Source organism: Salarias fasciatus, chromosome 16, assembly GCF_902148845.1.
Source record: "Salarias fasciatus chromosome 16, fSalaFa1.1, whole genome shotgun sequence".
NCBI classification, from domain to species: Eukaryota; Metazoa; Chordata; class Actinopteri; order Blenniiformes; family Blenniidae; genus Salarias; species Salarias fasciatus.
In genome coordinates this window covers 26,886,354-26,912,538 of record NC_043760.1, presented here as the reverse complement: position 1 = coordinate 26,912,538, position 26,185 = coordinate 26,886,354, and the positions used below count along the sequence as shown (strand labels likewise).

General features: G+C 41.8%; 4 protein-coding genes across 5 annotated transcripts; 2 read left to right on the top strand and 2 right to left on the bottom strand.

The window, feature by feature from the left end:
- Nucleotides 1-6,974: 6,974 nt before the first annotated feature.
- LOC115402944 (uncharacterized) lies at nucleotides 6,975-10,815 on the bottom strand. Of its 2 annotated transcripts, none has more exons than XM_030111642.1 (2): nucleotides 8,957-10,815; nucleotides 6,975-7,239 (listed from the first exon to the last, which is right to left on the bottom strand). In XM_030111642.1, the coding sequence occupies exon 1, from the start codon at nucleotides 10,373-10,375 to the stop codon at nucleotides 9,350-9,352; it is 1,026 nt and encodes a 341-aa protein (XP_029967502.1). In that variant the 5' UTR covers nucleotides 10,376-10,815; the 3' UTR covers nucleotides 6,975-7,239; nucleotides 8,957-9,349. The 2 variants fall into 2 exon arrangements, with proteins under 2 accessions (XP_029967502.1, XP_029967500.1); XM_030111640.1 differs by lacking the exon at nucleotides 6,975-7,239 and adding an exon at nucleotides 8,758-8,867.
- Nucleotides 6,994-8,733, top strand: LOC115402948 (vascular endothelial growth factor receptor 2-like). Its single transcript, XM_030111648.1, has 5 exons — nucleotides 6,994-7,094; nucleotides 7,176-7,496; nucleotides 7,589-7,664; nucleotides 8,431-8,503; nucleotides 8,633-8,733. Exons 1-5 carry the CDS (start codon nucleotides 7,028-7,030, stop codon nucleotides 8,705-8,707), a joined length of 612 nt encoding a protein of 203 aa, XP_029967508.1. The 5' UTR covers nucleotides 6,994-7,027; the 3' UTR covers nucleotides 8,708-8,733.
- A 1,491-nt stretch (nucleotides 10,816-12,306) lies between the features above and the next one.
- LOC115402712 (uncharacterized) lies at nucleotides 12,307-16,435 on the bottom strand. The gene is made up of 3 exons (XM_030111235.1): nucleotides 16,164-16,435; nucleotides 14,072-16,074; nucleotides 12,307-12,405 (listed from the first exon to the last, which is right to left on the bottom strand). The coding sequence occupies exons 2-3, from the start codon at nucleotides 15,389-15,391 to the stop codon at nucleotides 12,307-12,309; spliced, it is 1,419 nt and encodes a 472-aa protein (XP_029967095.1). The 5' UTR covers nucleotides 15,392-16,074; nucleotides 16,164-16,435.
- A 4,957-nt stretch (nucleotides 16,436-21,392) lies between these two features.
- On the top strand, nucleotides 21,393-23,263 carry LOC115402947 (vascular endothelial growth factor receptor 3-like). Its single transcript, XM_030111647.1, has 5 exons — nucleotides 21,393-21,466; nucleotides 21,548-21,859; nucleotides 21,954-22,029; nucleotides 22,227-22,296; nucleotides 22,397-23,263. Exons 1-5 carry the CDS (start codon nucleotides 21,400-21,402, stop codon nucleotides 22,496-22,498), a joined length of 627 nt encoding a protein of 208 aa, XP_029967507.1. The 5' UTR covers nucleotides 21,393-21,399; the 3' UTR covers nucleotides 22,499-23,263.
- Nucleotides 23,264-26,185: the final 2,922 nt, after the last annotated feature.

The following is a 26,185-nucleotide window of genomic DNA, read 5'->3' as shown; positions in this document are numbered from 1 at the left end:
CCATTGACTCCCATTCATGTCTAGCCCCTAACCCTGACCCTTACCCTAACCCTAACCCACACCACAACAAAGCCTAACCCTAAAGAAATGTTTTTGCACTTTTACTTTTTTCAGTAACAACAACATGGTCAAGAAAACACTGTTTCTCCTACTTAGGACCGGAAAAAGGTCCCCACAAGGCACGTCGTTCCACGTTTTGCTATCCTTGTGGGGACATTTGGCCCCAACAAGGATAGAAATACAAGAACGCACATACACACACACACACACACACACACACACACACACACACACACACACACACACACACACACACACACACACACACACACACAGATTCCTGTCGGCAACAGCTGGCAGGCACAAAGTAAAACTTCCTCCGGGATTCTTTTTTAGTTTTATCTTTCATTTTATTAAGCTCAAGTTTATTTTTTTCCCTCTCTCCCATAGTGTGTGCTCTCAAGGCCTCCTCTTGCGATTTATTTGTCAGTTTTCATTCTAAAGTTCTTGAAACCCCTGTGTCTGGCCTTTTCCTTCTGGTTTCTTACCCCCTGTTTCTTACCCCCTGTTTATTACCCCCCGTTACCTTCTTTCTTTTTTTCAAAGGGGGGCAGGGGGGCAATTGTGCATCTTACTCTTTCTTGTGTTTCTTACCCCCTGTTTCTGTGACCTTCTTCATTTTTTGAACGGCAGCATGTGGAGCTCCTTTAACTATTTCTTGGTTTTAAATTCCCCCGGTGGAGCTGTCTGTCCGCCCTGCCACAGTGGCTTCAGGTTTTAGGTTGTATTTTGTGTTGGTTTTTTTTGTTTGTTTTTAACTTTTACTTTGAAGGGCTGCCACTGTTTTCTTTGAACTAGCTGAATTTTTTGGGTCATCTTATCTCCTCTTCCTCTTCCTCTTCCTGGATTCCTCCTCACTCCTCTTCCTCCTGTCTTCCTCCTCTTTTTTGGCCGCCTCTTGTCTGGCTTTTTTCTCCACTTTTTTCATGTTGGCCTTCTGTCTGTCCGTCATGGAGGCCAGCCGGTCCAGTTCACTGATCCTCTGGAGAAAATCCTGGATTTCTACAGTGCTGTTGTTTAACGCCTCCATCCATTTCTCCTCCTGAGTGAAGAAGCCCTCTTCTACCTTTCTGCACCGTTTCAGCAGTTCCTCTTTGGCCAGAGCCTCATCCCAGAGCAGTCTTTCTAGGACGTGACATGTTTCTGTCCACTCGGCCTCCTTTTGGGTCATTTTGGTCCTCAACCTTTCGAGCTTTGCCACAGAGTCAACGTTGTTTTCAGTCAGGGTGGAGATCTGGTCAGTGAGGAGCCTGAACCTGTTCCGGTTCTCCTCGTCCTGACCTCTCATTGCCACGGCCGCCTGCTCTCTCTCCACCTCCCGCTCCTTGATGGAATTTTCAAGGGCTTGCTGAGATGAGGAGGCTTCCTGTTTCAGGGTGACGACCTCTGAACTGAGCTGGTTGACTCTCTCCTGGTACTCAGACAGTAGGGCAGATATCTCTTCTTCTGCCTCCTGCAGCTTTGTGGCCTTCAGACTCTCCAGGTTGTTAATAATGTCTGTAAGCTCGTCCATCCTTTCTTGAGCTTTCACTGTCAGAATTTCTGACACTGTCTTTTCCATTTGTAAGTCAACTCTGAGACGATACACCTCTTCTTCCAGGAAGGAAGTGTTCGTCTCACAGTCGGCCAACTCATCCTGGCTCTCCTCTGGCTCACACCTCTGGACTTCCAGCAGCTTCCTCTGCAGCCTCTCCGTTTCATCGGTTTGTGATTTCAGATTTTTTTCCAAGGTTTGAATTTGCTGCTCCTGGTCTTTCAGTTTGATGCCGTTTTCCTTGAGCTGAGAGTTCAACTTTTCTTGTTCATCTTTGCTCATCTCCATCCATTTCTCCTCCTCAGTGAAGAAGCCCTCCTCTAACATTCTGCACCGTTTCAGCAGTTCCTCTTTGGCCAGAGCCTCATCCCAGAGCAGTCTTTCTAGGACGTGACATGTTTCTGTCCACTCGGCCTCCTTTTGGGTCATTTCGGTCCTCAACCTTTCGAGCTTTGCCACAGAGTCAACGTTGTTTTCAGTCAGGGTGGAGATCTGGTCAGTGAGGAGCCTGAACCTGTTCCGGTTCTCCTCGTCCTGACCTCTCATTGCCACGGCCGCCTGCTCTCTCTCCACCTCCCGCTCCTTGATGGAATTTTCAAGGGCTTGCTGAGATGAGGAGGCTTCCTGTTTCAGGGTGACGACCTCTGAACTGAGCTGGTTGACTCTCTCCTGGTACTCAGACAGCAGGGCAGATATCTCTTCTTCTGCCTCCTGCAGCTTTGTGGCCTTCAGACTCTCCAGGTTGTTAATAATGGCTGTAAGCTCGTCCATCCTTTCTTGAACTTGCACTGTCAGAATTTCTGACACTGTCTTTTCCATTTGTAAGTCAACTCTGAGACGATACACCTCTTCTTCCAGGAAGGAAGTGTTCGTCTCACAGTCGGCCAACTCATCCTGGCTCTCCTCTGGCTCACACCTCTGGACTTCCAGCAGCTTCCTCTGCAGCCTCTCCGTTTCATCGGTTTGTGACTTCAGATTGTTTTCCAAGGTTTGAATCTGCTGCTCCTGGTCTTTCAGTTTGACGCCGTTTTCCTTGAGCTGAGAGTTCAACTTTTCTTGTTCATCTTTGCTCATCTCCATCCATTTCTCCTCCTCAGTGAAGAAGCCCTCCTCTAACATTCTGTACTGTTTCAGCAGTTCCTCTTTGGCCAGAGCCTCATCCCAGAGCAGTCTTTCTAGGACGTGACATGTTTCTGTCCACTCGGCCTCCTTTTGGGTCATTTTGGTCCTCAACCTTTCGAGCTTTGCCACAGAGTCAACGTTGTTTTCAGTCAGGGTGGAGATCTGGTCAGTGAGGAGCCTGAACCTGTTCCGGTTCTCCTCGTCCTGACCTCTCATTGCCGCGGCCGCCTGCTCTCTCTCCACCTCCCGCTCCTTGATGGAATTTTCAAGGGATTGCTGAGATGAGGAGGCTTCCTGTTTCAGGGTGACGACCTCTGAACTGAGCTGGTTGACTCTCTCCTGGTACTCAGACAGCAGGGCAGATATCTCTTCTTCTGCCTCCTGCAGCTTTGTGGCCTTCAGACTCTCCAGGTTGTTAATAATGGCTGTAAGCTCGTCCATCCTTTCTTGAACTTGCACTGTCAGAATTTCTGACACTGTCTTTTCCATTTCTAAGTCAACTCTGAGACGATACACCTCTTCTTCCAGGAAGGAAGTGTTCATCTCACAGTCGGCCAACTCATCCTGGCTCTCCTCTGGCTCACACCTCTGGACTTCCAGCAGCTTCCTCTGCAGCCTCTCCGTTTCATCGGTTTGTGACTTCAGATTGTTTTCCAAGGTTTGAATCTGCTGCTCCTGGTCTTTCAGTTTGACGCCGTTTTCCTTGAGCTGAGAGTTCAACTTTTCTTGTTCATCTTCCAAAGTTTTGATGCGGCTTTTCATAGGCTCCGTATCTGTCGCATCGGCTGTGACTCTGTAAGTCTCCTGATTATCCTTTTTCCGATCTTTACCGGGGGACTCCTCCAGGGCACGTATGAGGCTTTCCACTTTCATTTCAACGCTGGCCACTGTTGTGGTACAGAGGGCCAGGTAGTTCTCTGCCTGTTCACATTTCTTCTCCTCTGTTGTACCTTTCTTCTTTTCTTTTCCAATCCTCTCCTCTGCTTTTTTCCTCTTTGCCTCTGCCTTTCTGATCTTTGGGTTCACTTTGCCAACCGCGGACACGATCTTATCCAGTCTTTCAATATTCCTCAGAAGACCCTGAATGCCTGCACACACGTTCTTCCTGTCGTCCATCCATTCGGCCCCATTAGCCGTCAGGGCCTGCTCTGCCTGTTTGAGCCGTTCCTGGACCTTTGTCTTGGCCCTGATTTCATCCTCCAGCTCCTCGTTCACGTCTTCAAATTTCTTCTTCCAATAGGCTGCTTCCTTGGCCATGTCTCTCTGCTGTTGCGTCATCTCTGCCTCACTGTCAGTGTTTGAACGAATGAATAAATTCAATGAATTCCTCAAGCCGCTCTTTCGCTCTGTAGAACTGAGAATCTCTCGCGCGTCTGAACTGTTCGATTCCACGTCAGGAATGAGAAGACAGTTCATTGATAAGGCCTTCCCCACTGGCTTCAAAGTTGAAAGATGAAAGCCATGTACATTCTCAGCCAGGACTGATGATGTCATGGTTACCATGGCTGGTTACCATGGCAACAGCAACTTTTTACCCATGCAAATGGAAGAGAGCTGATTGAAAAAAAAAAGAAAAAAATGCATCCTCGAACAAGTCCACCATGCCTCGCCATGGTTCCCCGTAGAGATGTCATTAAACTTTTAAAATGTTGCCGTATTTGTCCTCTGTTCAGATGTGAAAACCTTATTTCAATATCTTCTACCAAAATTAAACTGCAAGCTTTTAAGTTTGATCAGAATTTTAGCCATTTTTTTGAGTTTATAATGGGATTAGATGGGAATGTCGAGAGTGGGAAATTGGCAGCTAAGAGCGTGAGAGACTTTCCATTTAAACAACAATAAAACGGCATTTTCCTTGTGATTCTCACATTGCTAATTCATCTTTTCTCAATCTCAAACGGGTCTCTATCCAGATGCATTTGTTTGAGAATCGGAACGTCTGTTCACTTTATGTTCAGTGTTCAGTTTTCTTGGTATAATAAATAAAATTCAGTCTTCCACTCGATCTTTCCATGTAACTGTTTATAAGAGGAATAAACCTGAAAACACAACAAGCTCTGGGCATATAGATTTGAACAGCTTCAACATGTGGGAGGTTTTTACTTCCTGTTGCAGAGCAAAAGACCGTCAGTAACCCACAGCCATGTAGCGTGGCCTCAAACCAAACCAAGCATTTACAGGAGTGCCACTGCGTTGGCACATATATGAAGCAAGACCTATTAAAAATAACAATTTCACCATCTTCTGGTAGCTCCACAAGACAGTGGCTTGAAATGCATGCTCTCATGCTCTCATGCTCTCTGCAAGGCAGAACCAACTGGAGATATTCTCAGCAATGTATCTAAAGTCCACTTTCCCCCAGAGCAGTGTTTGCACACCCACACCGTCTTCAGGAGAGCTCTGGTCTACAGAAAATTTGCTCTTTGAGCACTCATGACATTTATCTTCCACCACACACATCATGCACTGCATGTAGGGCCTCAGGGGTGGGGTTTGGGGGTGGGGGGTGGATTTTTCTACTTGGGGCCCAAACTGCCAGCAGCTTCCTGTGTTTCAGTGCGTATGAAACCACAGGAAAGTCTCCACACATTTAATATTTCAAGTTTTAGTTGAATAAAGATAAAAATGCAAATACTACTGTGGATAAAATAACAAAAAATAAGAAAAAATATTTTAAATAGTGTCTATAATACGTTCATGACAACATTCATCAATTTATGTGACCAAAATTGTAAAATTTGTCCTCATGGAGAGAAAATGACTGTCAACAACCCACTGAAGACAAAGGGTCTGAAAAATGCTTGTAAGAAAGGTCAAAGATTCTCTTAATAACAGTGACTTGTTTCTGTTATAACGAAAGATAAAGAGAAAGATGAATCACATTCCAGGGAGTCAACTTGTGGAACAACCCAAAAGTTCTATTTATATTTTCAAGAAAAGTGTAAAAGCTTCATTACTGCTAAAATATGACACTGCTGTGGAACAGAAAACATTGTAAAATATTTAGTAAATTGTCTTGTGCTTTGACATGAACTGCTCAACAAGACCGAAAATGTTATTGATTTGTTTTGATGAGGGGTGGACATCATATGTTTCTTTTTACTTCTTTCTGCCCCCTTTCATTCAAATATCTTTTTAATAATTGCATGATACATTTAAGTCATTTTTTCTTCATAAAGAATGAAATACAGAATGATGAAACTGTATTTTTATTCGCAATTCTGAAACTGATTTCAGTAGTGACCAGTAAATAAGCTTATTTTACGATTTATCCAGGAAATAACACCGGAATACTACAGAATGTTTTTTGGGTTTACAATAGTTATTAGCTTTTTCTTATTCTTGGTGTAATTAATATGAGTTCATGGGACTTGTTAGTCTTCTCAGAGCCAGAACAACAGTAACAGTGACGTTAAATAATCAAACTGACACCGGGTTCCTGCTTGGTCCCACAAAATAGTCATACTTAGGACCCCTAAATGAGTTGCAGCAGCCCTGTTCATCTTTATCAGTCAGTTTCTAATCTGCGGTAGAAAGAAGGTCAGAAAGACCTGATAGGTTCACATTTTTCATAAAGGGAAGAAGCTTTTTGACATGCAGTTAGAACATGCTGCTGATGTTATCAGTGATAAGAAAAATGTCATCTGTCATGACAGGGTGACCACGGAACCAATCAGAAGCCTTCATTAAAGGAAATAAATACCTTAAGTTCAGTCAAGTGTGAGACGAGTGACCATATATGGTCACATTTGAATTTTTCATATTTAAAACTAACAGAAGTTCATATCAGCTACAGAAAACATCCATTTACAAAAAGTAGCATATTCTGAATTGAAAATATGTGATTTTTAGAAAAGAAAAATTAAACTAATTCAATATTACTCATGTGTGATCTCTGTGTCTTAACCTGCTTTCTTCAACACGTCATCAAGGATGCAACATAAGAAGCAGCCATGGAGATTTTCTGAGGAGTTTGAATCTGAATTCACAGCATGTGGACTCAATGTTTTTGGAATCAAAATACTTTATTAATCTGTGGAGGAGATTCTTGAATTGAAGAATATGAAGAAGTGGTCTTCCTGTGGTTTACTGTGTTTATCAGCTACATTTTCTTTTTTACATCGAGTTGTACATGTACAATTCTTGTTTTTCACAGTGCTGACACATGGTTTAATATTTTATTCCTCAAAAGGCGTCCGTTGTGCTCTGAGCTGAGTAAAACAGCGACTAACCACTTCCTCGTGTGGAGCCTCCTCTGCAGATGCATTCAGGGCTGATGAGACTCTTCTCACTCTCTGTCTGAACGACACAATGTTCAGTTCAAACCAAGCAGCTCTGCTCTTCTTCCAGCTGCTGGGGATGCATCGTGTCTTTGGAGGTACGGCGAGGTTTACATTACTGATAACAAATTCAATTCAAGTTCAGATTGTCTTTAGTGCTGACTGGATGTTTTCTTCAGCGGATGTTTCAGTTCAGCAGAGGAGGACGGTGGAGGTGTTCAGAGGAGAACCAGTAGAGCTCAACTGTAATATATCAACAAGAAATACACCACAATTCACCTGGATGAAAGACAAAGTTCTGATTTTTTCCATCTTTAGTAATGAGACTCTTTATAAGCTTCCCTCTCCAAGACAAATCATACATCAGGACTCTTTTACCAGGCTCAGTATTCTGGATGCTCAGGCTGAAGATGAAGGACTTTATTCATGCTCTGTAACCAGGATAAGTGGCGTAAATGAAATTGAATGGAATGTAACTGTGACTGAGAAACCTGAGGAAGGTAGGTAAACCTTCTCGATGACTCAGTAACTCCACAGCAGACAAAATCTACATACTGTCTAAATTTGATTTTTTTTTTTTGTTTTGATGCAGATTCATGGGAATTTCTGATTATACTCACAGCAGGATTTCCTCTCTGCTGCATGATGTTAACTGTCTGCATCTACAGGTGAGAGAAAGTTTAGGATGATCTCTAATTCAAGTCTGATTCACTCATTCATTAAATTCAGTCAGTTGGAGGAAGACGTTCAATAATCTGGATATTCAGATGTTAATGAACACCACACTCAGTTAACCCGTCTTCCACTTTGATGAGTACGTCATGAATGTCAAATAAGAAGGTTTGATCACTGAGATTTTTGTTTTTTGTTTTCCAAAGAAAAACTCTCATGTTTATTTTAGAACATTTTACTCGTCTTGCCTAATGGACTGTTTTGGCACCTCAGCTAAAATGAGTCTGAAAGCCCCGTTATGTACAGATTCTTCAAATAAACACTGAATTACACAACATGCACTCATGTAATATGGTCTGTCTGTCTGTTAACACATGTTAAACAATAAACAATTTTCAGTCTTCTAAAACTAAAGTATTTAACTTAATTATTTCAGTAATTTATTTAATATTTGTTTACCACGGCAGTCAGTAACATCTGAAGATGGTTATTTTCAAGACATCATATGACTTATGATATCCAAGACACATTAAACATAGACATATCCACACACACACACACACACACACACACACACACACACACACACACACACACACACACACACACACACACACACACACACACACACACACACACTTGGAATTTATTTATCACAAACATTTAAAATGCATATTTCAAGTTTCATAACTTGAACATATAATATTGCTGATCTGAAAAATATTGTTTGTGTCTCACTAAGTTCACTGACTTCCTCTCCAGGATGAGAACCGACGATGTGAACGACAACAGGACCCTCGCTACAGTTTTTTATCATAGTCTGCAAAGGGATGAGGTTAGAGGAACGTTGTGGTTACTTTTTCCGTGAAGTCATCAACACTTTGTCCAAATATATTTCAATGTTAATCTATCTTTGACTGTGCAAACCTAAGTTGTTCTTGCTGTTGTTTTTTTTTTCCTACAGATGATCTTGACGTCTTCAAACCGGTGCTGTCAGCAGGAACAATCACAAGTTATATATAAATGTAAGTCTCTGTGAGGTCAGCTGAGCAAACAGCATCTCAGACGAGAACTGAAAGAAAGAAGAAACCTATAACCGCTCCCAGGTTATTTATTTGCACAGAAATAGGCCACGCTTCAACTGATGAATTTGCCAGCGTTTTATTTCTCTTTAGCTGGGCAAGAAGCAACGTGAAAAACTGAAAAGTAACAGACACAAAAAAAAATATTCATCAATAAAATGTCAAACTCAAATAAACATCCACATTTCCAGAAATAAAAGTCATACCGTGTGCGCCTTCTGTTCAAATGTGTGGGAGCTGTTAGGTTTGCTGATCGTCCATGTTTCCTTTTGCATTTCCTTATTTTCTGCTCTCTTTTGCAAACAACTTCTCCGCTGAATCGAGGCTGCTGCGTTCCTGCTTCCTGCTTCCGCTCTCTCACCCTCAACCAATCAGCTAAACACAATCCATGCAAACAATAATCTTTTCAACCACACAGGGGCACTATTGCAACAAAAAACATTGACTTGAATTACAGTGGATATTATACAAAAATAAACAATATTATTGTTTTCACTGCGACAGCCACACTGCCACCAAAATTACAACAGGTTTATATTACAACAAAATAAAACATGGTAATTTTCCAACCTAAAAGAAAATAAACCATTCTTAACCTTTCAAATCTTAATTGACTCATTTTGTACTAGTACCACTAGTTTCTGTACTGGTCGTTCAAGATAGGACAACTGTTTCAGACGTTCACCTTTACTTCCTAAATCTCTTTGTCCAACTTGAATCTTGACTTTTCGTACCAAACCATCATCGTCTTTATTGGCTTCAATTACCTTTGCCAATTTCCATTCATTTCTGGGAATGTTCTCTTCTTTAATGATCACTACATCTCCGACTTGTACATTTCGTTTGGATGTGTGCCACTGTTGTCTTAAACTTATACTGGTTAAGTACTCCTTGCGCCATCTGTGCCAAAACTGTTCTGCAAGATACTGTACTTTTCTCCATCTCTTTCGACTGTACAAATCTTCACCGACAAAATTGCCTGGAGGTGGAAGAGGGACTGACTCTTTCATTGTAAGTAAATGATTGGGCGTCAAAGGTTCCGCACTTTTTGGATCACTAATAGTATTAGTGGTAAGTGGGCGACTGTTTACAATTGACATAGCCTCATAAAAGAAAGTTCTTAGAGAGGTGTCATCAAGTCTTCCTATGGCTTGTGCCAAGACTGAACTCAAAACATTCCTGACAGTCCTGATTTGGCGTTCCCAGACACCGCCTCGGTGACTTGCTTCGGGAACATTCATTTGAAAGTCACATTGGTTTTTAGCTAGATAGGTAGCAATCCTGTCCTTGTCAAGATCTTTGAGACCTTTCTCAAACTCATTACGAGCTCCGACAAAATTTGTGCCTTGATCGGATCGAATCTGTCTCACTGCTCCTCTGATCGCTATAAAACATCTCAATCCATTTATAAACGCATCAGTAGAAAGATCTTCTAACATCTCAATGTGAATAGCTCTGGAGCTTAAACATGTAAATAGAAGACCATAACGTTTACACTCCTTTCGACCTTGTTTTGTGATAAAAGGACCAAAACAATCTAATCCTGTGAAAGAGAAAGGAGGGGAGAGCTCTACTCTATCAGCTGGTAAGTCAGCCATACGCTGTTCTTCTGTTGACCCTCGCATCTTTCTGCATACTACACAATCTTTGATGTAACTGGCCACTACTTTACTGGCACCTACAATCCAATAGCCATTGGCTCTAAGTGCATTTAGGGTTTGACCTCGTCCTTGGTGTTGTGTTTTCTTGTGATAATAATCAACAATCAGTTTTGTGACAATATCTTCCTTAGGAAGAATAGCAGGATGTCTAAGCTCAAATGATGCTGAGGATTTTCTCAACCTGCCTCCGACTCTGAGTACATCATTATCAATGAAAGGATCAAGTTGATGCAACTTGTGAGTTCTTGGCAATTTGTTTCCCTTTTGTCTCACTCGATCCAACTCTTGTTCAAAAGTTCTTCTCTGTGCTAGCCGAATAAGCGCTAGAGAAGCCTCTTGTCTTTCTTCAACAGTAATGAGCTCTGATTTGTCTCTTTTGTTAAGTCTCTTTATCCTTGCAACAACATTAAGTGCCAGGTTCCAATCAGAAAATCTCGAGAATCTCTCAAGAAAATTGTCTTTCTCTTGAGCATTAGTTTCAAGAACCTTTACTTCAGGGTCTCCCAAGAAAAGAGCTGGGGAGTGTGGCTTGGTTACAAGTTCTCTGTCCCAGAGAAATCTAGGTCCAGTTAACCAACTAGAGTCCATGAGCTCTGCCACCTTGAGACCTCTAGAAGCGTGGTCTGCTGGATTCTGATCCGTCTCTATGTAGAACCATTGCTTTGGATCTGTGAAGTCTCTAATTTTCTGTACACGGTTTGCGACAAAGACGTGAAAGCGCTTTGCTTCATTTTTAATGTACCCGAGCACCACTTGAGAATCAGTCCAGAAGAACTCCTCGTCAATCTTTAGCTCAAGCTCTGTTCTGAGGAAGTTACTTACTCCCGCTGAAACTGCCGCTGCGGTCAGTTCGAGACGTGGTATAGTGACAACTCTGGTGGGAGCCACTCTGGCTTTTCCCATAACGAGAGCACAATGCACCTTGTTTTCTGCTACAATCCTGATGTATGAGCATTGTCCATAGCCACTGCTGCTTGCATCCGAGAAATGATGTAACTCAATCCTTTGCACTGTATCCATGTCCTCAGGAATGAAGCATCTCTGTATTTGAATCTTTGGCAAGTTTTCCAGATCATTAAGCCATATTTTCCATTGCTTTTCCAGAGCAGGAGGAATAGGGTCATCCCATCCTATGCCGCGTTTGCACATTTCCTGTAGTACTTGCTTCCCAGTTAGAATGTATGGAGAAAGAAATCCTAGTGGATCATACACACTCGCTACTGTTGCCAGGATTCCTCGCCGAGTGGCTGGCTTTCCTTTGAGAACAACATTGAACGAGAGTGAATCTGTTTCCACATTCCATTTGACTCCCAGCACACTTTGCATAGGAATGTCAGAGTAGTTCAGATTGACATCTTTGTCATTGATGGCATGCTCTGATTCTGGGATTACCTCCAAAACTTCTCTTTTGTTGCACACAAATTTGTGTAAGCGCAATTTTCCTTTTGCACAGATCTCTTGTGCTTGACGGACCAGCTGTTTTGCTGTTTCGATTGTATCAACACTGATTAATCCGTCATCCACATAAAAGTTTCTGTGAATGAAGCTTGCCGCCAACGGATAATCCTTTTCATGTTCACTTGCAAGATACTTCATGCCATAGTTCGCACAACCAGGCGAGGATGCTGCTTCGAAAATATGAACACGCATGCGATACTCTTTTGGCTCTGTACTGGTGTTTCCATCCTGCCACCATAAAAACCTTAAGAAGTCTCTGTCTTCTGGAGAGACATGAAAGCGGTGGAACATTTTCTCTACATCGCATGTAATGGCAACTTGGTGTTCTCTAAATCTGCAGAGTACCCCTATGAGCGTATTGATTAAGTCTGGGCCTGTGAGGAGATGGTCATTTAAAGATGTGTCCTGAAATTTCGCTGAGCAGTCAAACACAACTCTCACTTTCTCTGGCTTTCTGGGATGGTATACCCCATGGTGAGGTATATACCATGTGACATCATCTGCAGATATGCCGACTGCTTCCTCTGCATCACCATCTTCAAATACACGATTCATAAATTTCACATAATCCTCTTTGTACTTCTGATTCCTTTCCATTTTTGCTTTCAAGTGCTTGAGCCGTGTGATTGCGAGCTGTTTGTTGTTTGGAAGCTGGGGACGCTCTCTGAAAGGTAAAGGCATTTCCAAATGACCTTCTTCATTGATGTGTACGTTTTCATTGAGGAGCTGCAAAAATTGAATGTCCTCTTGTGATATGTTTCCATCTTTGGGATTTGTGTCCCGAAAATCTGTTTCCAACACTTTGATCACAGAAGAGGGAGTGATGGATGGCAGCTCTTTAACAGTGATACGATGGCACGCTCCGGTTACATCCATTGAACTTGTCAAAGGCTTGATAGATCCGACAATACTCCAACCTAAGTCTGTTTTGATTGCATAAGGATCGTAGTCGTTGCCTGGTATTACTTCTCTTGGTTTCAGAGCTCTTGCACAATCGTAGCCAATAAGAAGTGCTGCAGGACAATCAAGCAACTCTGGCATTTCTCGTGCAATACCTTGAAGATGTGCCCATCCTTTTGTTGTTTCTCGAGTGGGAATACTGCTTTGTTCAAGGGGGATGTATTCACGAGTGTATGTGGGAGGTAACTCAATGTACTCTTGTGAATAGTAGCCTCTTACTTTCAGCCCATTCACTCTTTGACTCTGAACAATTGAACCCCTGTCTGTCATTGTTGTCAGTTTCAGCTTAACTGACTCTGTGAGCGCTTGAATCCTTTCACAAATGTCTTGGTCTATGAACGTGTTGCTGCTTTGAGTATCTAGCAGCGCGTAAACTAAGATCTCAAGCCCATTACCTTCTGCACAAGATAACCATACCGGCACAATCATTGAAGTACGGTCACTATTGTCTATTCTCACATTGTTCGACACTGCAGAAGCATCTTCTTGTGGTGGCGTTTCAAGTTTGTCCACTTGTGGACGGTCCTCATGAAGTGGAGTAGGATGGTTTTTCCTGCACACATTACAAGTAGCCTTTTGCCGACAGTTTTTTGAAATGTGGCCAACTCTCAGACAACTGTAGCACATATTATTCTCAGAAACAAACTTCTTCTTTTCCTCCAGAGACATTTCAGCAAATTTTACACATTTGTAAATAAAGTGGCTTTGCTTGCAACAAATGCACTCAATTTGTCTTTTGTTCTGAGTTGTGGAAGGGGGAGATTTGATTTCTTGAGCTGTGCTTGCTGCCTTCGTATTCTTGATTCCTTTTATCGTAGTAGTTAAGACACTCGCCTTAGGACGCTTTTGCTCCTTGTCTAGTTTGTCACATGTTCGCAGTGCAAACAAGGACGAGACTGGGTTGCATGCTATGCGTGCTTCTTCAGCCACAAAGTCAGCAAATTCCGCAAAACTTGGATACTCTTTTCCTTCATCCAGTGTTTTAGTCACATATCTGTTCCAACGTGTTGTTGCCCAGTCTGGTAGCTTGAGGAGTATTTTTTGATTTTCTTCACAATCATCTAATACCCTGAGACCTTGTACATGAGGCATGGCGTTTTTGCATGAAATGAGGAAATCACTAAACTCTCGCAGTTTCAGAGACTCCTTTGACCCAATCTTTGGCCAACTGCTTAGTTTTCCTCTAAACGCTCTCTGGACAACAAATGGATGGCCATAACATTTATTCAAAGCCTCCCAAGCCTGGGTGTAAGCTTCCTCATCGCTTCTATAAAATGTTCCTTCTAATACAGTAAGTGCTTCCCCACTTATGTACTTTTTCAGGTAGAACAATCTGTGAGCTGGATCAACACAGCTAGTCTCTATTAAAGCTTTGAAACAAGTGCTCCACTCAATGAATTTCAGCGGATCCCCACTAAATGTAAATGGTTCAGGAGCTGGCAGTCTTGTCATTGTCAACGAGTCCTTTAACGCTTGGACTAATGCTACTTCAGTGTCTTTTGGCATTGGATTCCTGTCACAAGTTTGTGGGACATACACCCTTTGGAAAATCTTTTCACCTTTAATCTCAGGTAAAGCTGGCGCTGGCTTACAAAGAACTTCTGGGCGTGAGACATTGTTCTGCTGCTGTTTTGGAAGCTGACTTGAAGTGACCTTTATTTCACTTGCAGTTCTTTCAGCATTCATCTTTGATTCTTCTTCAGCATATACATTGTACTCTGCCTCTATTGCCTCAAGATCTCTTTGGTTCTCCAACATTTTCAGCTTCTCTTGCTGAGCAAGAATCTCCTGTCTTTGCTTTGAGATTTCCATTTCTCTGTTTATTTCTGCTCGTTTTGAAGCTAAACGTGCTGCTGCTTCAGCCCTTTTTGCAGAAAATTGGCTTTCGTGCTCACTTAGACTTCTGTGTTGACTTCTCTGTCTTGACACAGTTGAGCCATAAATTGACTTCGCATCCTCTCTTTGCAGTAATTGAAAGACTGATTCCTTTGCAGCTTGTGCATTAAATTCCTTGTCAGAATCTGCATAACGCCTTTTCAGAAGCTTTATGATATCAGTACAAACCGAACTGCCACTGTCCATTTTTCTCCTTATGTCTTGGGATGGTGCGGTCAGTGCACGTAAAGATACATAGTTTTGCTTTAAATCTGACTCGCATTTTTCAACCCTTTGAATCATGTCACCTAACTCAAGTTTAGAGCATTCTCCTTTCAGTTTCGACCTTGTGAGTTGAACCTCAGCTTTAAAGTGCAAGTAGGTTGACATAAAACTTCTCTCTTTGCTCATTATGTCATCTCTTTTCAGTTCCAACATTTTCTCAGTTAGGTTTCTTTCTCTGTCTGAGCGCCTCACTTCTGTTTCAACTCCAGGTAAAGTTTGGATTGGACGTTGGCCTATTCTTTGAATTTCAAGATCTGCATGGATCTCACCTAGGCGTATTTCAACCTCTTGTTTTTCTTTGTCTTCAAGATCATCCATTAGTTTAACCTCTAATGAAGCCTTCTCTTTTTCTAATGCTTCAATTACTTCTTCTAACAGACGTGTTTCTGAAGTATCTTCCATCTCAGTGTTGCACAATAGACTTCAAATATTTCAAAGTTAACCCAATATTAAAATATCAAACAATACCAGTGTCACAGCAAAAATAAACAAAAACACTTTGTAAACAATTTTAACTCTCTTAACTCCTTTGAACTCTTTTTCTTTATCTCTTCTTCTTTGTATTTGAGTTTTTTTTTTTTTTTTTTAGAGTCTATAGACACAGTCTGACCTGGTATCCTTGTGAAGCTTGGGCTTACTGTAGACTTGCATTGTGCTGAAGTGAAGCTTTAGTCTTTAATTCCACTGGAAAAACTGTTTGAGGTTTGGATATCCAGCCACTGCAGAACCATGGAGGCTGGTGATGAACTCTACGAAGGTCTCGTTCCCTTGAAGCATGGTCAAGCTGTTGAAGTCTGGATGTCCAGCTGCTGCAGAACCATGGAGGCTGGTGATGGACTCCACGTAGACCTCTTTCCCTTGGAGCATGGTCAAGCTGAAGCCACGCTGCTCACTCGTCGCTCTTTCGCTGGCTGGCCCCTCTCACGCCGGTGCAGCGATGTTTCCTCGTTGATAACGGCAGGGGACACGTTTTTCACTATAACCGCTCCCAGGTTATTTATTTGCACAGAAATAGGCCACGCTTCAACTGATGAATTTGCCAGCGTTTTATTTCTCTTTAGCTGGGCAAGAAGCAACGTGAAAAACTGAAAAGTAACAGACACAAAAAAAAATATTCATCAATAAAATGTCAAACTCAAATAAACATCCACATTTCCAGAAATAAAAGTCATACCGTGTGCGCCTTCTGTTCAAATGTGTGGGAGCTGTTAGGTTTGCTGATCGTCCATGTTTCCTTTTGCATTTCCTTATTTTCTGCTCTCTTTTGCAAACAACTTCTCCGCTGAATCGAGGCTGCTGCGTTCCTGCTTCCTGCTTCCGCTCTCTCACCCTCAACCAATCAGCTAAACACAATCCATGCAAACAATAATCTTTTCAACCACACAGGGGCACTATTGCAACAAAAAACATTGACTTGAATTACAGTGGATATTATACAAAAATAAACAATATTATTGTTTTCACTGCGACAGCCACAAAACCTGTTGGATCAGAGTTCAGCAAAAAGAAGATATTTGGACATATTTGAAAAGTAATAATGTGTGTGTGTGTGTGTGTGTGTGTGTGTGTGTGTGTGTGTGTGTGTGTGTGTGTGTGTGTGTGTGTGTGTGTGTGTGAGAGAGTGTGTGTGTGTGTGTGTGTGTGTGTGTGTGTGTGTGTGTGTGTGTGTGTGTGTTTTCAAAACCCATCAGTGTTTTATATAAATGATATAAATCTCAAAATTGAAAGCATTTTGAACATGATGTTTAGGACTTGAGTTATTATTACTGTTTCACTATGAAGACATTTCTTTGTATTTCTACTGTAAATTTTGAAATAAATGCAATATTTGACATTGCAAAAATATTGTTTCTGTTGTTACACCACTAAAGCTGCTCAGAAGTTTCATTAACAACTTTATAGAACAAGATGTTGAAAAAAAAACAAATATATTTTTGTCTCATTTTCTGAGTCTCTCTTATGTTTCCTCCACTTCTGATCCTTGTTTGTGCTTCCAGTTCATATTCTTGTTGAATGATGAAGATGCTTATGTTGTATTGTATAAAAACCATAATTCTCTTCTACTCATTTCATAAATTATATTCATGTCTTTGTTCTCACGTCTGCTTCCATGTTTCAGGCCTATATTGTGTCTTTCAGAGTTCTTTCTCTCCTCTCACCTGATGTGTCCTGTGTCTTTACCTTTGAGTTTCTCTGTGCTCCTTCTCTCTGATGACCTCCTTCTTGTCAAGTCTTTACTCCTGTTGAATGTCCAGAAACCCCACCATTATCCATGTGTCTCAGGTTATAATGAAACATTTAAATATTGCTGAGTTAGTTTTTTTTATCTGATAGTTCAGTAAGAATCCATCATTCAATTCTTCTTTCTCTGTTGTGGCCCGCCTGTCAGCATTCAGCTCACATGAAGCAAATTCAGCCACTAAAGTCCTAAACATTTACTGTGGAATGGAGACAGAAAACCAGGAAGAAAAATGAAGTTGAAACTGTATTAATTGATCACAAAATGGTGCACAACATTTAGAGATTGAACCTGCCATGGCTTTATGTCCATGTGTGACATGTGCATGGTGTTCAGCATGACTGATTCATAACAACATTAAAAGAACAATAAATGTACCAATTAGAACAAGCAGTGAAATACTAATGAACCAACAGTCAATATTCATATTATAATAACATGCACACATACAGGAAAGTCAGAGAAGATGAGGGTGGTAAGAATGGGTGATGCAGGAAACGCCCTGAAATAAAAAATTAAATCACCAGAAACACAGTGAAAAGAATAAACATGCTCAACATGAACTCACAGCTCCATGAGGATGAAGGACAAAGTGTAACTTTCCCTGAAAGTCACAGTTCAAGTGAATTATTATAAGAACAGAGGTGATCATAGCTCCTCCTGCTGGTATGGAGTATAATTAAAACACTTCCAAACTGCATGAGAATCTTTGTATTCTGTATGAACCCTCCACTGCCATTTCCCTCTGTCCATCATTTCTGTAAAGATATTCATACTCTGATCCTCTCACTGTCAGATGCTTTGACACAGTGGTGTGTGTTGTGGTTATTGACCAAAAAGGAATTATCAATCAAAATATGAATTACTACATGTCAGTGAGGCTCCATAGTACTGTTTCTCACACCATGTGATGTTTGTCTGATGAATTTATACCTAAAGCATGGCTGGAAGATCAACCAGACTTCCTATAAAACTTCCTGTATCTCATTCCGTTACAATCACAGAGGTCCACAAAGCAACACTGCCCTCTGGTGGCAGTAACAGTATTTGATAAAACATCTGAGAGGTGAATTATCTAAACATAAAAACACTGGATGGTTTGACTTTGACCTCCAGAACCTCTGTGAGGAACCTGGGAGTTATTTTGACCAGGACTCATCCTTCGACTCCCACATTAAACACGTCTTGAGGACTGCTTTATTCCAGCTGAAATGTGCAGGAAGGAGTGAAGGAAACCAGACACGCAAACACAAGTTTCATTGATGAAACTGGAAATCATCCATAAACTACACAAAAGCAAAAATATCAAAACAACTGTAGTATTACAAAGTACACACAAAGTTTAGACATGAATCAGAACTTTTGTTGGTAAAATTATTGTTGACAACAGTAACACTAAATTATGATATAATTTACAGCGGTTAGCACTCTGGCCTCACCCGACCATTCTCTGTGGAAACAGATATTAAGCTCTCAGTTAACCCTCCTGGTAAAATAAAGGATCATAAACTGTTCATTCGATCCTCGGTTTGTTTACCCTCTCTATAGATGCCTGAAAATATGTTTGGAGGCACAATGAGTTTCTGATCAGAGCTGAAACCAGGTTCTGCTGATATGAACAAAAAAACAATCTGTTTTTTTAAGAATACTCTGAGCTGAAGAGATGTGGGGGGATCTGTGCTCTTTAACCAAGCATTTACCGAGGAGTCACTGTCTGACTGGGTTTGGCACATAGTTGAAGAAACACCAGTTAAAAATGACACTTTGTCTTCTGACGGTGACCTGGCTGAGGTAAATGCTTTGTTTGGACGATCATGCAAAGGAAACTAAAGAACATTCAAACCACACATGGAAAAGCTTGCAAGCTGGAATCAAACTGAACATATTCTCAACAATTAATCTAAACTCACACTCGTTTGTTGAATAGTGTGAGAGCAAAACTGCTCTGAAGGCATCCACCTCCTCCAAGAACAGTGTTTGCACAGAAAAGGTGTGGACTAAACAGTTTATTTATTTTTTCTAAACATTATCCTTCAGAGAACGCAGGTGAACCCAGAAGCAGACGGGAGCTGATTCAGAGTCACAGCAGGTTTTATTTAAAGGTGCATTAAGGAGTTTTACAACCTTAAAAATACTTATTTTCCACCATAAATATGTTACACATTTTTAATGATGTGTACAATGAGCCCTGACATATTCATCACAAGTACCTCTAACAGTGCTAAATTGTCACTTGAAAGTTGCAGTCCCGGTCCGGCACAAGCATTTTTTTGGGGAGAATTTGAGAGGAATGACGTAATGCACTGGTTGGCTGGTTAGGCTTCGTTTTGTCCGCCATTACTCCGCCAGATGCTTAGTGAGCAACAACTGAGCAGGAGCTTCCAGAAAGTAAGAGAAGACTGGCTTCCAGCACTGCCACAGCTCCAGCACAGACTCCACCAGGGAAAAGAAACTTAAGTTTTACTTGAGCGCTACTAAACGAGCGAGGAAGGAGTTCCCCTCTTCCATGCACGTGAGCCACAGGGACGAGTTTTTCACTAAGCTGCGTTACGCCCAAGGCCTGCAGGGGGCGCTGTTTCACATAAAACGTGCAAACTCCTTAAAGGAATACTCCACCCAAAAAACGATTTGGCCTCATTTTCTCCTCACCCTCATGCTGAGAAACACTCTGGAGCACTTTTTTGATGTTTCAAATGCAGCTGGAGATTCTGGGGGGATTTTCGTTGTCAACAAACAGGGACCGACAGAGCCCGAAAGAAAAAACGGTCCATAAAGTCCACAAAACGTGCCCATTTTCCTTCATACTGCTCGTCCGCTGTAATCCAAGTGTCGAGAGTGGGTAACGTCCATAATTAATTCTTAACGAGGTCATTTAGTAAATTTTAAGAGCCTAAACAGTGCTCTCTCGTACTTTCCCAGTGCATGTCTGAACTACGGAAGCCGCGGCAGACCAAGCCAGACGCTTGCGCCCTTTCAGCAGGACACCGAATTCAAAGCTTTAAAACAGTAGCCAATCACTTTTGTGACTGTCCACAGCTCGGCCACTGACAGCAGAATATAAACAGCGGAACTTCTTCTTCTATGCTTGCAATTTAGAAAGGTAAGGTAAGGTAAGGTAAGGTAAGGTAAGGTACTTTATTGGTCATTAAAAAAGTAGTCGCTGAAAACGCGCGAGCGTCTGGCTTGGTCTGCTGCGGTCTGCACCTTTAAACTTTCAAAGTTCAAAGGACTGATCAGAACCAGAGTCGTCGATACAGATCAGAGTTCAAAACTGATCAGGCAAACCGACACAAGGCAGACAAGAGAGACAGAATAAATACACAGGGAGGAGGGAGGAGATGAGACACAGTGGTCAGTGGGACAACTGGAGCATGAGGTGAGACAGACCGAGACAGCAGGTGGTGCTGGTGAGTCAGTTTCCAATCTGCTGCAGAAAGAAAGACATAAAGACCTGATATCAGGGTCACACTTTTCATAAAGGGAAGCAGCTTTTTGACATGTAGAGTTAGAACATGCTGCTGATGTTATCAATGATGACAAAAGTCATCTGTCATGACAGAGTGACCATGTAACCAATCAGAAACCTTCTTTAAATGATATAAATACCTTCTCACAGTTTAGCCATGTGTCAGAGAACTGATCATATATGGTCACATTTTGAATTTTCTTATTGTTTAAAACCAGTTACATAAAACATACATTTACAAATTTTGCATTAACATTTAAGCTCTGTGTCTCAGTCTTAATCTGCTTTCTTCAACACGTCATCAAGGATGCAGCATAAGAAGCAGCCATGGAGATTTTCAGAAGAGTTTGAATCTGAATTCACAGCATGTGGATTAAATGTTCTTGGAATCAAAATACTTTATTAATCTCTGGAGGAGGTTCATGAATTGACATGAAGAAGTGGTCTTCCTGTGGTTTACTGTGTTTATCAGCTACATTTTCTTTTTCATATGTTGAAATCAGTGACGGATCAATGACACAGAGTTATACATGTATAATATTCTGTGTTGTTCATGCACATGATTTCATGTTTTCTTCCTCAAAAGGCGTCCACTCAGCTCTGAGCTGAGTAAAACAGCAACTAACCACTTCCTCGTGTGGAGCCTCCTCTGCAGATGCATTCTGGGCTGATGAGACTCTTCTCACTCTCTGTCTGAACGACACAATGTTCAGTTCAAACCAAGCAGCTCTGCTCTTCTTCCAGCTGCTGGGGATGCATCGTGTCTTTGGAGGTACGGCAAGGTTTACATTACTGATAACAAATTCAATTCAAGTTCAGATTGTCTTTAGTGCTGACTGGATGTTTTCTTTAGGGGATCTTTCAGTTCAGCAGAGCAGGACGGTGGAGGTGTTCAGAGGAGAACCAGTAGAGCTCGACTGCAATTTATCAACAACAAATAGAAAACAATTCTCCTGGATGAAAGACAAAGTTTTGATTTTTTCCATCCATAAGAATGAGACTTTTTATAACCTCTCCTCTCCAAGACAAATCATACATCAGGACTCTTTTACCAGGCTCAGTATTCTGAATGCTCAGGCTGAAGATGAAGGACTTTATCTATGCTCTGTATCCTGGCAGCGTGGCTTGTATAGTATTGAATGGAATGTAACTGTGACTGAGGAAGGTAGGTAAACCTTCTGGATGACTCAGTAACTCCACAGAAGATAAAATATTATCTGCATGCTGCCGAGATCTAATTCTCTTCTGTTTTGATGCAGATTCATGGAAATTTCTGATTATAGTCACCGTAGGATTTCCTTTCTGCTGCTTAATATTAACTGTCTGCCTCTACAGGTGAGAGAAAGTTTAAGATGATCTTTAATTCAAAAGTCAGTTTACCCCAAACTGTGAACACTTGACTATTTCCAACAAACAAACTGCAATACATCTACATTATGTTTCAAAGTTTAACGGCTGGGTCTCATCTAATACATGAACGAGATGAGTCTTCAACTGTCTTGTCGATGATGTTCTTCACTTCATCTTTGTAGAAAATGTAAGACGAGAACCACCAATCAGGATCCAGTGCGAGACCAGAGTCAACCACAGTCAGCAGAAGTGGTAAAAAATAACATGTTTTAAAGAGTTTCTATCATTTCAGTTCGTTATTCTTCTGTCTTAAACCGAACGTTGGATCTCTGTTTTTATTTTCTCTTTGCAGGCAGACCTGACTCGACCACAAACACACACAGGTCAAAGGACGAACAACAATCGGTGGAGTCAATACTTTGAAAGACATAATTCAATCTACGATCACATCTGAGCTGGAGAGTCTTTCAAATAAAGAAACAGAGATAAATTATAATGGATATTTCAAGATTCAGTTTCCAAATATGTGCTGAAAGAAAAGTCGTCACAGGAAGGACAAGTGATGAAGCCATGGCATTATCATGACTGTATGAAAGCAACTCTAAATAATGGATTGGATTTTTACCTCATCTGTTTTATTTAGGTTCCTTTCAGTAATTTAATATAATCTCTCGTTTGTTTAAAATTTCAGTTTTGGACTCTCATGCTGCTTTGTGAGTTTGTACAAGTTACTGAAAATGACTCCTTTGTTAATGATTAATCCTTGAAAAAAAACTGGGGTTATTTGAACAGAAGAAAAGAAGGAAGCTTATTTTGTTTAATTATTTCTGTCAGCTTGGCCTGAATCCATTGTTTTATTGTGGCGTTGCCGTCAGGTTTGTGTCTGTTTCACTCGTTAAGCTCAGTTCCTTCAGGGCTTTTTTTTTGGAATGAACTTCAAACACTAAGTGTAACAACACGAGCTTGTGTGTGTGTGTGTGTGTGTGTGTGTGTGTGTGTGTGTGTGTGTGTGTGTGTGTGTGTGTGTGTGTGTGTGTGTGTGTGTGTGTGTGTGTCTGCTGAAGGTATGTCGATCAATAAATATCATCTAATTATGTCATAAATTCCTAGAAACTGTCAAAGATCAAACACTTTTTCTATTGATAGAATCTCACAAGTTGAACCACAACTTTTTAACACTGTTGGGTCAATCTGATCAGTTGCAAGAAAAATAAAATACTGGTCCAAGTGTTTTGCTGCATTTTATTGTTGCATTTATATTCACTTAATGTAACTCACAGCATATTTGTCATTATTCAACTAGTGAACTCTTTCTGAAGACAACATGTTCAGTCTTCATGGTATCGTATATATAGTTAAGTCTACCATTTGACCTTTCCTCTGTAACTGTCATATAGTGAAAAGGTCATGCCTTATAACAGTTTCAACACTTGTGGGTGATTTTTATGTTTCCTGTTGCAGAGCAAAAGACAGTCAGTAGCTCACAGTCATGCACCATGCCCTTTGACCATGCATTTACAGGAGTGTTAAGATCTAACATTGTTTAATAGTCTGTGTTGGCACAGAATTGAAGCAAGGCCTTTTAAAAATGATATTTTCGCTATCTTCTGATAAGACAATGACTTTAAACGCAAGCTCCAGGGGAGCTCGGGGGTCCTCTGTAAGGACCAACAATGCAGTGTGCTGAGTAGGGCATTAACGACTTCAGTTTTTTTCAAGTCGACTTATCCGTCAATAAAGTCGAGTTCGAGTTGAGAAGTCGTGATGACGTCATCACATGGACAGGCAGGAGCACCACGGACACACAGCTGTCCGGCAATGAGCAACTTGCATTAAAGTTCACTGCAACGTTGCCATGTACATTTTAACCCGAACAAAACAAAGGCTAACACCTTAAGTTTTCTTTTACATTTAAAGCAGCGGCAGCCAAGACGCACACCGTGCGTGTTTGCATCATTTTTTGAAAAAAAAAGAAAAAAAAAAAGTGCGTTGTATTAATGAAATAAATACCAAAACAATCAAAAACCAATGGCTGCCAAAATTGTAATTCAATATTGGTCTTGCTTGTATGGTTCACAGAACATTGGTTCGACAACAGTTTTAACGTGAAATAAATGGAAGTTATACTTCAGAACCGCAAATAGGCACCAATCAGAAACCAACTTCAGCCTGCAACTTGTCTCAATCGACGTTTCTGTTAATGCCCTAGTGCTGAGTGTTATTACCTTCTGTGGGCCGGGGGGCGGTGGTGTCACACTGTAGTGAGGGGGCAGGGGGGCGGCAAGGAAGGGTGCAAGGAAGACCACTCCCAGCCTGGAGGGGACTGCAGGAGAGGGAGGGTGGGCACCAGGCACCAGGCCCAAGCCCCCAGGCACCAGGCACCGGGCACAAGCCCCCAGGCACCATGCACCAGGCACCAGGCACCGGGCCAAGACAGCTAAGGTCCAGCGCCCAGGGCAGAGCGTAAAATGGTAAATAGTAAATGGACTACACTTGTATAGTGCTTTTTACCCTGCTTGACAGAGCCCAAAGCGCTTCACACTGCAATATCACATTGACCCTTTCACACCATACTGGGTGGTGGTAAGCTACTACTGTAGCCACAGCTGCCGTGGGGCAGACTGACGGAAGCGAGGCTGCCAGTCCCAACCACACTCAGAGGCAGAGCACACCTCCTAACATCCATTTACAAAAGATGGCATATTTTGAAAAGAAAATATGTGATTTTCACAGAAGAAAAATAAAACTAATTTAGAACTAATCGTGCATTGTGACTGAGTCTCAGTCCATCCACCCATCCATCCATTTTCAACCGCTTATCCAGGATCAGGTTGTGGAGTCAGCAATCTGAACAGAGATGCCCAGACTCCACTGTCCCCAGACACCTCCTCCAGCCAGGATGTGCTCCCAGCCCAACCGAGAGACAGTCTTTCCAGTGTGTCCAGGAAGGTATCCAGGAGGCATCCTAAACAGGTGCCCGAGCCACCTCAGCTGGCTCGTCTCGATGTGAAGGTAAATCACCGTGTAATATGTGTCAGAAAAATATCTCTTTTAAATCTGGTTCATCAAACAAATTAAACCACTAGCTGAAAACTCATAGCAGACAGTCACAGTGCCAAATGTCAGAAAATAATGGAATGACTCTGCACTAATGAGGCTGATGTCTCTAACGGAGATCACGTGACCTTCATCAAGGAGCCAGTCTTATGAACGGCTCCTCCCTTCAAAGAGCCATAAATTCCAGTTGTATAAGCAGGGGTGCACATACATTTTTTAGTGAGTTACTCAGGAGAGTACCAGGAGATAGCGTTTGGTACTCACCCTGTGGTCTTAATACGTGCAGTCTTCCTCACTGTCCTCCTCAGTGTCCTCTGCTTCAGACTCCTGCATGGTAGATGATGAAGATGCTGCAGATGCATCTCCCTGTCTCTGGATGAGCCTCTGATTAGCTGCCTCCATCCACAGGTCAACAGCTGGCTTTGGGTCAAATGTCTCTGTGGTCTTTTTTGACAGGCGAATGTGCATCAGGGCTGAGAGGCGAGCACGTGACAGACGAGATCTGTACTTGTTTTTTATTATATTGAGGTGTGAGAATCCCCTCTCACAAGCTGTCCTGCTTAAAGGCAGTGTAGAGACAGTTTGACTTCCTTGTTGATGCTGGTGTACATGTCAGGGTTACTTGGATTTACTATTCGAACTAAGTCATGCACAGAGGAGGCTCTCAGGCGTTTTCCTGCCTGTATTAAGTGCATCCATTCCCTCTGTCAAGTTGCACGATGACCTAATATTTCTGAAGAATGCTGCAGACCGTTGTGTTACCAAAACGGTGGAGGTCTTGCATTTCCTGAGGCCATGTTGAGGGATCAAATACTAAGAAATGATCACATGACTTGAGGGAGTCATATCTGATTTCAAACTCTTCAATTAACCTCCCGAGTTGGTTTGCCTTGTCTCTGTCAGCATCAGCACTATATTGTCCTCACAAAAGGTCCTCACAACATATAGCTGTACAAGTACACACACACACACACACACACACACACACACACCACACACACCACACACACACACACACACACACACACTCACACACACACACACTCACACACACACAAACACACACACACACACACACCAGCTA